Genomic DNA, 16,098 nt, shown 5'->3' with positions numbered 1-16,098 from the left:
AGTATTTGAAAAAAAAAAAGCCAGTTTTTTCCAACGCTGATCGGCCGATCAGCGTTGGAAATTGATACAAAAATACCACTCTTCTTGAAAATGACAGTATTCCAGGTGCCATGATTTTACAGGATGCTTTACACTGTCATTCACTAACAGTCCAGCAAGGTATTTCAGATGATTTGGTAGTTTTATTTTTTGATGTTTGCAAATGTTGTATTTTCCCTTTAAGCAGTCTTTCCTTAAGCGCATTGTGTTGTCCGTTTTTGTGTCTTTTGTGTAGTAGGGTCTAACTATTCAACAAACACAAAATGACTACAATTTTTTTTGTCTTGAAACGTGTCTTCATTCGTAGCTATTTTCAAATTATTGTGACTTAGTTTCTCCTTTCTTTACCCTTGTAGGTCATCAACCATGTGTCCAGTATTGAGAAGCTAGGGCACCCTATTATGGAGATGGTTGGCTGGTAGGTACATTTATGATTAATTAACCCTGACCTTCCCAAATCCTGCAAAATCCTCTTTGCAAAATGGAGGAATTTGCAGGATTGAGGCTATATGGCAAAAGTGTGTGACTGATTGCAGAGGTTGCACTGTGTCAAGGTCTTGGGTTGGACCTTTATGCTCAGCCGTGCTTAAATTCAGCCTAGATTACACCTGAAATCCTCCGCACTGCTCCAGGATGTCACTGGCCCTGCCTCAACATACTGACATTGATTGCCGGAGGATTTTGCAGGATTGAGGCAGTGGTCACCACTCCAATGGCCACATTCAAGAAATAAAGGAGGATTTTGCAGATTGAGGCTGTGTGCAATTTTGACATGGAGACAGTTGGAGGATTTTGCAGGATTAACGTTGCATCCTAGCAAAAATGCCCAGGGAGTTAGGATTAATGTTTCTAACTTCAGTTTTGAGGGGGATATTTGTTTTACAGAGTACACAAACATGAACGCTAAGGCCAAAAAAAAAAAATATTCGGTCTCTGGTCAGACCAAAGTTCCGGAATTGACGCGGCGACGCGGCTTTTTTTTTTTTTTTCCAAGCTTGGATTGTACAGACAAGGTGGGGTACTATTCTGCTTTTTTGGTGTCCTCATGTACATTGGTGTCCTCCATAATTTGCCTTGGTGCTCTCGATCATTTGCCTTGGTGCAATTTCCCATTCCTTGGTGCTCTTTGGTAAAAAAAATTGAGGAGGTGCGGCAATAGAGGGCGCTGTTGGAGCTACCGCGGAACATTTTTGAAAAAAAAATATTGACGCGCATGATTAAAATCGACGCGCGCGCTGACCAGAGACCGACTTATTTTTTTGATTGGCCTAAGCAAAAGTAACATACCGTACATGTACCTAATGAAGATACGAAAGTAGAGTTGTAACGAGTCACTGATTTTTGTGACTCGAGTCGAGTCGAGTCATTTTAAAGAAGTGACTCGAGTCGAGTTGAGTCATTAGGTCAAGAAGGTTGAGTCGAGTCGAGTCGAGTCACAGTGTGTAGTCGAGTCGAGTCAAGTATTTAGCTCGAGTCAGTTCGAGTCACAAATATTTGAACACTATTCATAAACACAAGAGAGAAGTCACTTTTTTGGTTTCTTTAATTTACATTCGGGCTACTACATGTGGTGACACCACATTTGGCTCTTAATGAAAATAAAAAGGGGGTGCCAGCTGATCGCCATTCAACTAATGGGGACACCGATCAAACCACGTATGTATATGTATACATTATTCGCGAACATTCTAACAGGACATGAACAAAAACTGGCACCGGCGTAAGTCATTACAAATATTTTTTCGCAAAGTTTTGCTTTCATTTTTTGGGACTCGAGTCTTATTAGCCTTCCTCGAGTCGAGTCGAGTCATTCTGATGAGGGACTCGAGTTGAGTCGAGTCATTTGCTCGCAGTGACTCGAGTTGAGTCATTTGCCCTCAGGGACTCAAGTGGAGTCGAGTCACCAAAAATTGTGACTCGAGTCGGACTTGAGTCGAGTCATTGACTCGAGTCATTACAACTCTGTTCGAAAGTATAAACAAAAGGAAAAACATTTTAGAGGCAAAAGTCAACCAATTCTCCAGCAGCATAATATAGGGGTTTCTGTTCAAATTGTGAACCCCAACATTTGCTCATTGAAAACATTTGTTAGAAAATAAATGTGCGCATTGACTCGCTGTCGTGCGCTAAATCAAAAGTGAGTCATCATTTAAACAAAAAAGTTACCACTGTAGCAACAAAAAAAATTAAAAGAAATATCTGGCAACTTTTGGTGCTGAAGTACATGTAGCTACAGGTATAACAATGAAGTTTCTGCCGTAAATGACAGTTTGGCTCATGAATATGGAAAATCGATTACCATAAAAACGTAAAAGGTACTAAAAAGACTTGAAAATGGCTATATGATGGGATGCAACCCTCCTTTTGTTTGATCAGTCACAGACAGTCAAAAATTCAATCCTGTTCCCCTGCCATGCCTATTACACCAACTAGTCAGCAACAGTCAGATCATATTTCAATAGGCACTGTGACCAGTCAAATTCCATCAACAGACAAAAGCAGGTGACTGGTAGGCACAGCTGGCTTGTCAATCTCCTACAGTCAAAGCATAGCTGTATCAGGTTTCATAACAATCACAGCCAGTCAATCCTGCTTTATGAAGGCAGGGAGCACTCAACTGTTAAAAAACAGTCACTTGATTTATTTTGACTGCTAGGCTGGCCTTGTTGAAATTGCCAGCCAGAGAGGGTGGGTTAAAAGGATTGCATTAACCCTAACCGCCCTAAATCCTTCAAAATCCTCTTTGCCAAAGTGGAGGAATTTGGAGGATTGAGGTTACATGGCAAAAGTGTGTTACTGATTTCGTAGGATGCCCTTTGCCAAAGTCTTGGGCCGGACCTTGTGTTGGTTTTTGCTCAGCCATGCATAAATATATTCCTGGATTACGCTTGAAATCCTCCGTACTGCTCCAGGATGTCACTGGCCAAGCCTCAACATATTGACAAGTCACTGCCGCAGGATTTTGCAGGATTCAGGCAATGGTCACCCCTCCATCGGCCATATTCAAGAAATAATGGAGGAATTTGCAGGATTGAGGCTATATATTTTTCCATGTGGCCAATTGGAGGATTTTGCAGGATTGAGGCAACATCCTAGAAAAAAAGCCTAGGGAGTTAGAGTTAAAAAAACAAACTATATTACAAGTACCGTTCAATGTTATCTGGTGTAAAATCAAGGTAAGAATTGATACACAGACACGGGTACGCACTGACCGCGACCGTCTTAGTCAATCATTGATGGGAACCAGGGCGCAGGCTACCACGCCGTGCACTCTCACATCTATTTATACATGTAAAAACACGGGGCCCTTGCGTGGGACCGTCTATTTATAGAAATGTGGGCAGGGGTCGCTAACTGCCCAAAAATCAGCCCATAAGAATCGTTTTGTGAAAAACAAATGTGTTGACACAAGGATTGGAATTTGACATGCGCTTGTGTGTTTACTGTTTCATCTTCAACATCAGTTTTAGTTCAACGCAAAAATGAACTGTTCGGACAAAATGAAACCTCACAACCAAATTTGAGATGTCATGCATTCATTACTTTTGATTGCAATCACAGTTCAACATGTCAGCATTTTCGTTGTAAATTGTTAAAGGGCCCAAAAGTGAGTGAATGTCTGACCATAGTTTCATAACTGAGAGGGCCTAACGTTTTAATCCTGGCAAAAAAATGTGCCTTGGTTTCCTCTGTTTTCTCAAAAATGTGTAGTATGCACTGAGCTGAAACTACAACAGGTTATGCACCCTACTTTTAAAGGGTTCATGACATGAATCTTACTTGGGAACATATTTTGTACAACTTTCTACTCCTCTTAAATGTATGAAAACTATTTGACAACCTTTTTTGGGTTAATTTTGTTGAAAAGTGCACTTTTTTAAACATTAAAAATTGTCCATGCTTTTCCTGCCTGAAATGACATCACACTTTTGCTCATGAGCATGGAAATTGGCATTAGCTTAAAAACCAAAAAGTCACCGAAATGCTCTTAAAAATGGCAAAATGAAACGTGGAAATAAGATTAAACGGGACACAAAGGAGCAGTTTCAAGTATTGCATTAAAAAATATTACATTACATGGGCCCTGTAAGATTTTGAGCAAGGTTGTTGGTTTAAATTTCAAAAAAGAAAATGCACAAAAAGGAAACGATCCTATCTTTAATCTGTGTGACTTTTCGTGTGGATTCCCCCCTAGCACCAACCAAACATTTCGCCATCAACACTCTGACATCACATTTGTCATGTTCGTTTATCCATGATTTAACACACCGTGACATGAATGCATTCCGCAGACATTTCTTATCGCCCGCGGGAAACATTTCTCGCTTGAAAAGAATTATGATTGAATTTGGGACTGGCATGATGGACTGTCCAATTTGTTTACAGCGCATTTTCTACTCAGAACGCCACCACAAGTTATTCTGCGCCTCGGCCCGTGAACAGCAATGGTGTTGTTGTAATTATATCGCTCGTCCATTTTTAGCGCTTAACACTAGATGACTAGGCGCCACATGCAACTAGAGCTAAGTTTATGTCAAGTCATTTTGCATGTCAACACCATTTATTCCAAGACTGTCACAAGCTTATATTGAGACGAGGGCCCGACCAAAGAAAATATTAGTTTACCATCAGATCTGCCCATATTTTGTCACCTAAACGAAAAAAATTAGGACAGCCAACGTATTTGTAGTTATACACCGTTCTGCAGTTTGATACATTTCTCATGCATAAAAAACGACTACACCTCTATAAGTTGCTCGAGTGGCTTATTTCGGGACCATTGACAATGGTACGTGCATACACAGGCTTGAGATTTTTTTTGACTGCTCCCCCCCCCCCAATTATTTCCTCCCCCCCCCCAAATTTTAGAGTCTGGCGCTGCCACTGACGGTGGTTAAATCGATCATGAATTTGAAAACAGTGTGGTAGTTGTCATTATTATAGTGCTGATGATGACATTGGCATATTCGCCTCGGGTGCTATGCGCCCCGAGGAGATTAAAAACGGCATATCGCACATCACAGCAGTCAACATCACAGCAGTTATACCACGCCAATAAGTCAAAAAGATAAAAGGTTGTACAAAAATGTAACTTACTGTCTGAGAATTAAATTAAACCTTTGATATTACTGAAAATTTTGCTGTCCTGCCGGACATGAGACTGAGTGGTTGACGATGCAGTTCTTTATTACGCGAAGCTAGCGCCCTGGCAGGTTCCATACGCGCACAATGAATGCAGTGCGATATGGATATTTATCTTCAAGCAAACTTGTATCCTCGATCCTGATTGGCCGATCCATGGCAACAACAGTGTGATATGAGGCTGTATTGCACGGTCCATATCGCACCCTGCTTATTGCGCTATTCCAAGATGCGAGCGACATTCCAGCTGCATGCGCTAAACCGCTAAAAGGTTCGTGTAAAGCGATGGTTCGACTTTACTGTGCGTCAAGTTTGCTTGAAGATAAATTCGTTATCACGCTCGCGCTTGTGGAACACAGAAAATGTAGTGCGTCTGTGTCCCACATATCCTTCGGCCTCGTGGTATGAGGGACACAGACGCACTACATTATTCCGTGTTCCACTCACACTCGCGGGATAACTTATTAAGTGTGTGACATGCATTTTTATAGACCAGACACGTGGCCGTTCTAGACCAATGAAATTACAGTATCCAAGCACACGACAAGCATGTTGTCACAAACTTGTATCTTCTGGTTTGCTTAAATTCATGTACGCTGTACCGGTAGGTGTTTAAAAGTATTTCTTCAATTTCGATTTTTTTTTTCTGCTCTGAAACCTGATATTCTCATAACTTGCTCTCGCAAAAAAAGTCCAAATCTTCACATGATCAGAACTTTCACTGGAGAGGTCGTATGAAAGTAATTTAAACCGGTTCAAGTAAGAGCACAACTTTAAATTGATACGCGTTGTGGAGGGTTTTCCCAAGATATTATCACATTTGATTATTGGAAAGAATAGTAATTTGTTTTTAGCTTGTACGAAGCAATTTATGTATGTCATACTTCCACGAAGTAACGTCTGACATGATTAATTACTCCGGGGAGAACCGCTGTATGTTTTCATAGTACTCGCGACGCGCCAACGATAAGATACGCAGCTCTCCGCGTGGGACGAGTGTCGGTCTCGGTTTCCAGCCGGAGACGTCACCGCGCCTAAGTGCTTCGAGATTGTAATGACATTTTTGCTCTTGGAGTCTTGATTAGGATTTTGTGATTTTTTTTTTTTTAAGGCGGTACATGGTTGCCTTTTCAGCAGAGGTGATTAAAGTGAAGGAAGAGGTTGTTGAACCTTAACCGGTATCCACTCGCCACTGTCTATCCTTGTACTGTACCTTGAGTCATGCTGGCACGGGGTACCAGTAACTTTCTCTGTGCTTAATTTGAGCTTGGGTTCGAATTCTACTCCGACCAACATGTGGATTTAGATTTCAGTCCCTGTTTGTTTGGTCTAATTCTGTGGTTCACCCCTGGAATGTCATTCAAGGAAATTCACTTACCTCTAAAAGGGAACTTTTCAATCTTCTCCTTTCTTCTTCTTTTCCTTTCAAGTACATGTAAACAATCTTATAGGACAAGTACACAATTGTTACCATAAACACGGGGAGGGGGGCTGTCGGCATTTGATGGCATATAAAAAAAATAACAACAGTATATTTTAGACGGTTTTAACCACTTTGCGCCAGGATTATTTTGGCAAAAGGCAAAATTTTGTATTAGTACAACAATAGACCGTACACAACAGCCAATTCAAGATCAACACACGGTCCGCCTCCACAGACTTCACAGACTTTGTGTGTGCACAAAAGACACGAGGGATTAGCGTGTTTAGACGTCACCCGGAGGCGAGTCGAGGCAATCTTGACGTCTTAACCCATCAGCCGTGCCTGGGTACAAAAACATCCAGTGCGTGTTATCATGTCCTCCAACACGAACTGGTTAAGACAGTTCAGATGTCGATACAGTCATTTTGTCCACCCTGGCACGAAGCTAGATATGCTGCTGAGTGCGGTGTATGCTGTAGCCTATTCACCAGCACATGATGCCCTCGTCACTATCACTTCCCTAAGCCTTGGTGCTAAAAAAAAATGAACAAATTACCAATAACGTCTTGAAATGAGACTAGGTCTGGCATCACTCATTGCCTTTGGGAATCACAAAACGATTTGAGTTCACTGAAGCATATAACGCAGAACGTCAAATTCTGCTCATAATTACAGCATCGTTATGTTTACTTAGGTTTTTTTTTAGGAAGGGCTTCCTGTTCTTTATGAGTCTGGGAGGATGCTTTCAAATCACATTAAGAATGTTGACATTTTAGAAGCATTTATGTGGGCGTTTCTGAGTCAGGTTAGTAAATGCATTAACATTTAGCATTCCTTATGCTATTTCAAATTTTACCCCGAAATTGCAATTTTCCTAGCAATGTAACGGTTATTCACATGTGAATGAGAAATTGAATGAAAACTTCACTAACGTTTAGTTAATTTTTTTATTGTCGGACAACATTAGAGCTTGAAAGTAAAATGTCCGCCTATGGGCATTTTACTCTAGGTTGCCCTTTCTCTTGCTATAATTTTGGAAAGAATGATTTCTAACCGTGATTACCCCAAGAAACATTCATGTCGGAATTTTATCTTGGTATTCCTCAAGAAAAAAAGACGAGAAATCTCTTGAAGATGGTAAAAACGAATTTTACTTACGACCTTTCACATCCGGCATTTTTGTTCTTACATCATGTACATGTAGGTCTCCTTATTCATTCACATTTGTTTTCACATCGCGTACTTGCATGAGAATGAAAATGTATGACGACGCGAAGATTTATCTACCAACAGCCGATGGGTTCTAGATTTAGTCGAGCTGGTTTGAATGCAGTCCTTATCAGCGGTCATTTCAGAATTTTTTGTAAATGCTAATGAGTCCTTCAAGTTAAAGTGAATAAACAACATTTGCAAACATCAAAAAATAAAACTACCAAATCACTTTGAAATACCTTGCTGGACTGTTAGTGAATGACAGTGTAAAGCATCCTGTAAAATCATGGCACCTGGTATACTGTCATTTTCAAGAAAAGTGGTATTTTTGTATCAATTTCCAACGCTGGTCGGCCGACCAGCGTTGGAAAAATATGGCTTTTTTTCAAATACTGGCCCCAATTGACCATCGCACTTGTTTGCAATCGATTACACACCTATGAACGGGTACAAGCCAGCTAGACTGGTTCCCTGACCTTACAATTCCCCAATGTATGTAAACTGCTTTGTTTCTTCTTATATGGAGTCAGGGAACCAGACTACAGGAAAATGATTGTTTTTCTTGGTTTTTATAGCATTTTCGAACCCAAAACCTCAAAAAAGTCAGTGTAACTATATTTGCTATATATTTCCAACCCCCTAATTCCATCCATTTCTGAAAATTACAGCAAAAGCAAATGATGTATATTCCCTTGAAGTCAATATCCTGAAAGACATTTTAGTGTCCTATTTAAGTTTCAGTTTTCATCCAATGACCGCCTTGAGTACACCAAGTTCCACTAGTCCACATGTATTTGAGATTTTCGGAAGTGAGAGTTCAACTTTTGGCACGATATTTCTCTTTCACGTCGGGTGATTTTTCAGTTTCCATAAATTGAGATGCTAGTAACAATTTTGCAAAAGCCTTTTTTTTTAGGGTGATTTTCTTAAAGGGAAGATACAACATTTGCAAACAACAAAAAACTAAATGATCAAATTATCACGAAATGTCTTACTGGATTGTTAGGGACGGAGAGTCTAAAGCATCCAGTAAAATCGTGGCTCCTGGTGTGCTGACATTTTCAAGAAAAACTGTATTTTTCCAGCGCTGGTCGGCCGACCAGCGTTGGAGAAAACTGGCTTTTTTTCAGAAAGTGTTCCTACTTTTTCATATTTAGTTCGTCTGCATTTTCTTTGCAATTGATTACACACCTTTGAAGACTACAAGGCTGCTAGAGTGATTCTCTGATCTTACATTTCCCTAAAGTCTATAAATTGCTCCGTTTCATCTCAAGTGGGGTCAGGGAACCAGACTACGAGAACATGATTGGTTTTCTTGGTTTTTCCAGCATCTACGAAACCAAAACGTGAAACAAGTCAGTGTAACAATAGTTGCTATAACATACTAATCCTCCAAATCCATTTATTTCTGAAAATTGAAGCAAAAACAAATGTTGTACATTCCCTTTAAATCAGTGTACCAAAAATAAATAAAAATTTTAAATCTTTAGTACGTTAATATTCCTATTCAAGGTTTCAGAAGCGCTCCACCAGGGGTCAAATTTCAGGCTCTATTAATTTGGCTCAGGCAGGTTGGGTTCATTTGTGCAAAATAACAGTCCTTTTTCAGAGGGTTGGAGAGCCTAAAATTGGAAAAAGATTTTTTTTTCAGTAATACAATTTTAATATAAATTTAACATTCATTTGGCAGTTAGGAATTTTTTTTTTTGGAACAGCACAGGACGCGCATCTTTAATAAATGTAGCATTTTTCAAACCTTTGAAAAATGTACACTTGTCATTTAATTATATCATTTTTATGTGGCTGAAACTTCTTTTCTTCCTTACATTTGTTTACACAGATTTCCAAAAGACAACTGTAAAACTACACTACAGCGTGTGTCAATAAAAACGCAGGATTAGAAACAAAAATATTAAGAATATAAACCACCCCTATTCATCATAATGTTAACCCTCTTTTCAAAGTACCTTTCCTTCTCTTCACTATGCTTTTTATCCCATCTCATTTGGACAATCCTGTCCAGAGATAGAGTACATTGAAGAAGGGTTATAAATTCCAAGCTGGTCTGATTTGTGAAATCACACATACCTAATGAAAGGTTTGAATTCAGTACAGGTGAAAGTATTTGTGGATCACAAAGAAGGACATGTGTGGCAGGATTAGGCTTACATAATCCTTTAGTCCACAGTCAATGTTATTAGTCAATAATTCATGATGCTTTGAAACAATGATAGTCCAGTTATTAAATTTAAGTGATACTTATCATCAGTTGTTTCAAAGAAAGTTTTGTTCTGGTTTAATTGTCTTCAATGCATACCTGCATTGTACATAACTGGTCATTGTGTTAAAGTCGTTGAATCAGAGCAACCCGCTTCAGAAGGGCTTCACAAAACTTGTCATAACTTTTGAACCAAAAGTCCAAATTCCACCAAACAAAAATCTTGTCAAAGATGAAATTATGGACAATCAAATCCTTATCAAATTAGGCACACCAGTAGCATAATTTTCTCAGAAAAAAAATCGCTTTGAATCCTGCGTTTTTATTGACACACGCTGTACATGTGTAATTTTGTGGTCTTTTTTTTGCATTCATTAATGAAATATGTACAGACAATATGCCTATAATGAAAGTTTTGCAAGAGTGTCCACAAAGGTCCTTTGAAAATTAATTTCATGTTTAGAAAAATTGTAATGTTATGATGAATTGTCCTTAGTCGCACAAACTTTTTTTTCACCATTAAAGGGAATGTACATCATTGGCTTTTGCTGTAATTTTCAGAAATTAACTATTTGGGGGATTAGTATAATAAATCAAATATTGTTACACTGACATGTTTTGTGTTCGAAAATGCTGGAAAAACCAAGAAAAACTAAAATATTCAAGTAGTCTGGTTCCCTGACTCCACTAAAGATGAAATGGATCAATCGTACAAGAAAATTGTAGGGTAAAGGAACCAGTCTAGCTGGCCTGCACTTGTTCATGAGCATGGAACCAATAGCTAGCAAAACAAAATTTAGACTTAAAAAAAATGGTAAATTTGGTGCAGTAATTGAAAAATAGTTAGGTTTTTCCAACGGTGGTCGGCCGACCAGCGTTGGAAATGTAGACAAATATACCATTTTCTTGAAAATGGCTTCACACCAGGTGCCATAATTTTACAAGGTGCTTAAGCATGTCATTTACCAACATCCTAGTAAGGTATTTCCTAACAACTTGGTAGTTTTATTTTTCGATGTTTGGAAATGTTGTATTTTCCCTTTAATTACACACATTATCAAATTGACCTATCGCCGCTTGCGAGTTAGCCACGCCCCTTAGACAACCCTATGGAGTTTTCGTACACTAAGTTTTGTTTGTCTCGTTTGATTTTGCGTGTTCCACGTCCACTTGTATATCATGTAATTGGACAATATTTCACAAGCTGCGTTGACATGATTCTAATGCGATTCTACCGTGATAGATCAGTTGATAGGTTGAAACACAAATCCTTAGCAAAATTTCAATCTAAAAATAGGCATTGACTTGTTTGTTTTTTTTCCTTGTTTTTTGGGGGTTTTTTTGGTGTTACTATTTTAAAAATAGTTATGTTTGGATTCAAGGTGCACCTCCCATTGTCACAGCCATTGTAATGTGTTGCACAATCGTATGCAGTAAGTGCAAAGTCCAGTGCCCTGCAGACAACAAACTTTGCACAGGCGACAGGAGTCGGCCCAGTTGAAGGTCCATACTTCTGGCAGTGCTGCAGTATGTACAGCTGTAATCTATGGAGATTGACTAATGTATTAACCATGCACATGTACTTGTGTACATTGTACATGCACTTGTTTGAACTTTTGAACTGAGCATCAAAGGGAATATACAACATTTGCAAACATCGAAAAATAAAACTACCCAGTTTTTACAAAATACCTTACTAGGATGTTGGTAAATGACAGTCTAAAGCATCCTGTAAAAATATGGCACCTGGTGTGAAGTCATTTTCAAGAAAATGGTATTTTTGTATACATTTCCAACAATGGTCAGCCGACCACCGTTGGAAAAACCTAACTGATTTTCAACTACTGCTCCAAATTTACAATTTTTTTCGGTCCAAATTTTGTTTGCTATTGGTTATATGTTCATAAACGGGTGCAGGCCAGCTACAACTGGTTCCCTTACCTTACAATTTTCCGGCATCTATAAATTGATCCATTTTATCTTTAGTAGAGTCAGGGAACCAGACTACTTGAACATTTTTGTTTTTCTTGGTTTTTCCAGCATTTTCGAAAAAAAATTTCAACTTCAATATGTTATCTATTATACTAACCCCTCAAATAGTTAATTTCTAAAATTACAGCAAAAGCCAATGATGTACATTCCCTTTAACCACATGCACATTCATGTACATGTTTGTTTTGTGCATATTTATGCAAGCGAACACACATACATGTACTAGCACATTTGTTTATGGTGTAAATACCGGTAGAGGATTTTCTTTTGTTCCTCTTCCCTTTTCCTTTGTTTGTACTTTTTCGCAACAGCTCTCATTGGTTTTGTACACGTTTTCCAACCGAGGAGTCCTGATTCGGTTTCTGACCTTGATTCACTGATGCTGTTGCACGTGTGTGTCCTCGATTTACACCATAAACAAATGCTTGGAATGTAGTATTTTTGGGGATAACACCAGTTGCATGATTGGTTTTGTTGGGACCAAACACATGGTGGCCGGGACAGTCAAAAATCCCCACAAAATGTAATTATAACAATAATTTATTATAGCTACACCAGCACAGTCAGTCAAAATCAATCAAGTGACTGCTTTTAACTATTAAGAATGCCCTTGTTAATTTGATATAGGCATGCTTTGACTGGAGGTGATTGATATGCCAGCTGTACCTACCAGTTACCTCTTTTGTCTGTTGACAGGATTTGACTAGTCACAGTTTTTACTAGTGTTGTAGGACTCAAGTCCAGGACTCGGACTCGAGTCACATTTTTCGTGACTCGACTCAAGTCACATTTGAAAATGACTCGGACTTGATCTTGGATGGCCATGATGACTCGGACTTGAGCTTGGTGACTCGTGACTCGAGTCACGTATTTTCATCAAAAGAAAAAAACACAGCGTTACATATTTGTGCGACGGACGTAACATTCTTTTTACTTCATAGACAAAACAAGGCGCCGCGAAAAATTGTATCCAGGGGCTGTGCACGCATGCCTAGCGCCTGCACGACGAGCACCAGGCATGCCAGGGCCCGGTGTCATGCCGAAAAGTGTCCAGTACCAAAGAGTGTCACGTGAACAACTAAGAACAAGTGACTCGTGACTCGGACTCGAGGCTTGTGACTCGGGACTCGGACTCGTACTCGATGTTTGTGACTCGACTACAACACCGGTTTTTACACAAATGTGATCTGACTGTTTTTACTAGTCTGTATACAAATGCATGGCATGGGAAGTGGAAGAACATTTCGACTGTCTGTAACTGATCAAGCAATAGAGAGTTTTCATGTGTTAAGTACAGCACTTTTAAATGAAGATCAAATCGAATGAAATTATTATTAGCCTACTCACTTGACCCACAAGACATTTCTTACACTGCACCACCTCAGATTTCTGGGAATTGAACAATTCAATGCAGCCATTAACCCTCCTTTGCAAACATACATTCTGGGCCAAGTTGTCCTTTCAGTCAAAATCAAACAAGTGACAGTTTGCAACAGTTAAGACTTCCCAGCCTACATAAAGCAGGATTGACTGGCTGGGACTGTTTATATATCTATGCTCTGACTCCTGGTGAGTGATAAAACAGCTGTGACCACAACTTGCCTGCTTTGTCTGTTGACCCAGTTTGACTAGTCACAGTGCTTGCCTGACATACGATCTGACTGCTGGTGAATAAAGTAAAGCAGGGGAGGGGGGTGGGTGAACCTGTGTTCACAGGAACGGAGTGCCCATCTCTCGAAGTGATTGGCCAGACTCGAGTCCATGAAATGCTGCTGTGGGGAGATCGCCACACCTCCTCCACAGCGAGTCTGTTACCTTCCCAGCATTGGATAATGCCGGTACCCATTTAACACCTGGGTTGAGAGAAGTAATTGAGGTAAAGCGCCTTACTCAAGGGCACAACACGTATGGCCATGGCGGGGCTCGAACCCACTACAGGGTGAGTAAAAAGAAATGAAACCCAAATGTCGGGACTATTGTTTTAGTGAAGTTCAGCATGTAGCACGTTCAAAATCTAGTATATGAAAGCCCAATTCATAAGCTTTCTCTTAGTACAAGAATCATTCAAATCACTCATGAACTTTTCAAGTTACGGAATTTTAAACACTACCACGGTTTTAAAGTTCTGTCCATGGATCACAAAAAAAGGTGTGCGTTCTTTCAGCAAAAACGAAATCAATTCACACACATCCCTATGTGATTTATTTTCGTTTTGCTGAAAGAACACTTACCTTTTTGTGATCTGTGGACAGAACCTTAAAACGGTGGTTGTGTTTTTTAAAAATTCTGTAACTTGAAAATTACATGAGTGATTTGAATGATTCTCGTACTAAAAGAAAGCTTATGAATTGGGCTTTCATATCCGAGATTTTGAAAGTGCTACATGCGGAACTTCACTAAAACAATTGTCCCGACATTTGGGTTTCGTTAGTTTTGACTCGCGCTGTATTAATTAGTTTTGACCATTGAGCATTGGGTATTGAGTCTTGTTATCAATGAGTAACATTTAGTTATTTTTTCCTTCCTTTCAGCTTGAGGTTGTCTCTGCTTCACAGCACCAAGGAGGTGCGTAGTGCAGGCATCCGTGCGCTGCGTTACCTTCTACAAGACGAGGCGGCCGTCGAGGCTATGATGAGACTACACATAGACTACCTGGTCATGAGGTCACTCGACATCTGTCTAGCCAATGACATAGAGAGGGTCCAGGCCCTACGATTCATCCGAAGGGTAAGTTAAAAAAAATAATATTAATAATAATTATACGTGTAAACGTACCACTTAGGAGACACGTTATCGTAATTTCTTTACACGATGGGAGACATCGGTCATTAGGAAGACATTTTCATGTCGCCCTAATGTCACAGCCCTTTAGAGGCACAATTTTGTTGTCGCAGTTTGGTTATATTTGTTGTTCGTGGTCTAATTAGTAAACATACCGAAATTTGTGGGAAAAAAGACAAGGGAATATTGGGTTAGGGCACAGTTTGAAAAATTAAGTTTGAAAAATTAATGGGATGTCTCCCAAATGTCCAATCCAGGGTAATAATTATTACGGAAAATGGGTCATTTGGGAGACATTCTTATAGACTTGTGCATAAAATTTCAAACTTAAATGTGCTCTAACCCAGTATTCCCTTGTCCTTTTTCCACAAATTTCGGTATGTTCACTAATTAGACCACGAGCAACAACTATAACCTAACTGCGACAATAAAATTGTGCCTCTAAAGGGGGGCTGTGACATAAGGGATAAGGGAGACATGAAAATGTCTCCCTAATGACCGATGTCTCCCATCGTGCAAAGAAATTAAGATACCGTTTCTCCTTAGTGGTACCATTTCATGTATAATTTCAACTAATGCTATAATAGGGTGACTTTCCCATGGACTTGTGCACAAACCTAAACTGTCACCTAACCCAAGTTTACCTTATCCTTTCTCGACGAAATTTGGTAATTTTACGAGACCACGTGGCAGCCGATGTCAGCACACATTTGGTCCTCTACCCTCACAGGTACCCATTCATACTCCTGGGTGGAGAGAGGCAATTGCAGTTCAGTGTCTTGCCCAAGGGCACAAACACCATGTTCCTAGCAGGGTTCGAACCCACGCACCATCGTACATAAGTCAAAAACCGTAACCAGCCGGTGTTTTTATCAGCGGTTCAAAACCACCCAAGTGACAGGCTCTTGACCAATAGAAATGGGTAAACTGTCTCAGATATAAATTTATGAATAGGCATTCATAAATACCTAAAACAGTTTCCGCATTCCCATTGGTTGAGAGCCCGTCACTTGGCCGGTCTTAAACGGATGATAAAGACATGGCTAGCTGGTCTTAAACACTTTTCCAGTGTCACGTAAAATTTGGACTCTCATGAAATCCGGTGCCTTTTAACGTTTCATTGGTTGAACGTTCACATTCCTCACGTATGCATGCGCAATGTACTACCAGTGAATCAGTATTTCATGGTCCGAAATTCACACTACACCAGCCCAGCTGCGTTTTGCGCGACATCGCACAGTATGCGCGACGCGCACGCCAATGTCCTTAAAAGGTAACGAGTTGTGGGAGG

At 39.8% G+C, this 16,098-nt stretch overlaps 1 protein-coding gene across 2 annotated transcripts in view; it reads left to right on the top strand.

Moving 5' to 3' along the window:
- LOC119742924 (rapamycin-insensitive companion of mTOR-like) overlaps positions 1–16,098 on the top strand; it is a 71,762-nt gene that overhangs the window by 20,235 nt on the left and 35,429 nt on the right. For both annotated transcript variants that reach the window (XM_038219191.1, XM_038219190.1), the window contains exons 4-5: positions 396–457; positions 14,558–14,753. In XM_038219191.1, coding sequence (XP_038075119.1) covers positions 396–457; positions 14,558–14,753 — 258 coding nt within the window. The remainder of the gene's footprint in view (positions 1–395; positions 458–14,557; positions 14,754–16,098) is intronic.

This window comes from Patiria miniata, unplaced genomic scaffold (genome assembly GCF_015706575.1).
Source record: "Patiria miniata isolate m_02_andy unplaced genomic scaffold, ASM1570657v1 HiC_scaffold_6, whole genome shotgun sequence".
Lineage (NCBI taxonomy): Eukaryota > Metazoa > Echinodermata > Asteroidea > Valvatida > Asterinidae > Patiria > Patiria miniata.
Note: the sequence above shows the minus strand (reverse complement) of the source record. Positions and strands in the feature narration are given on the sequence as shown.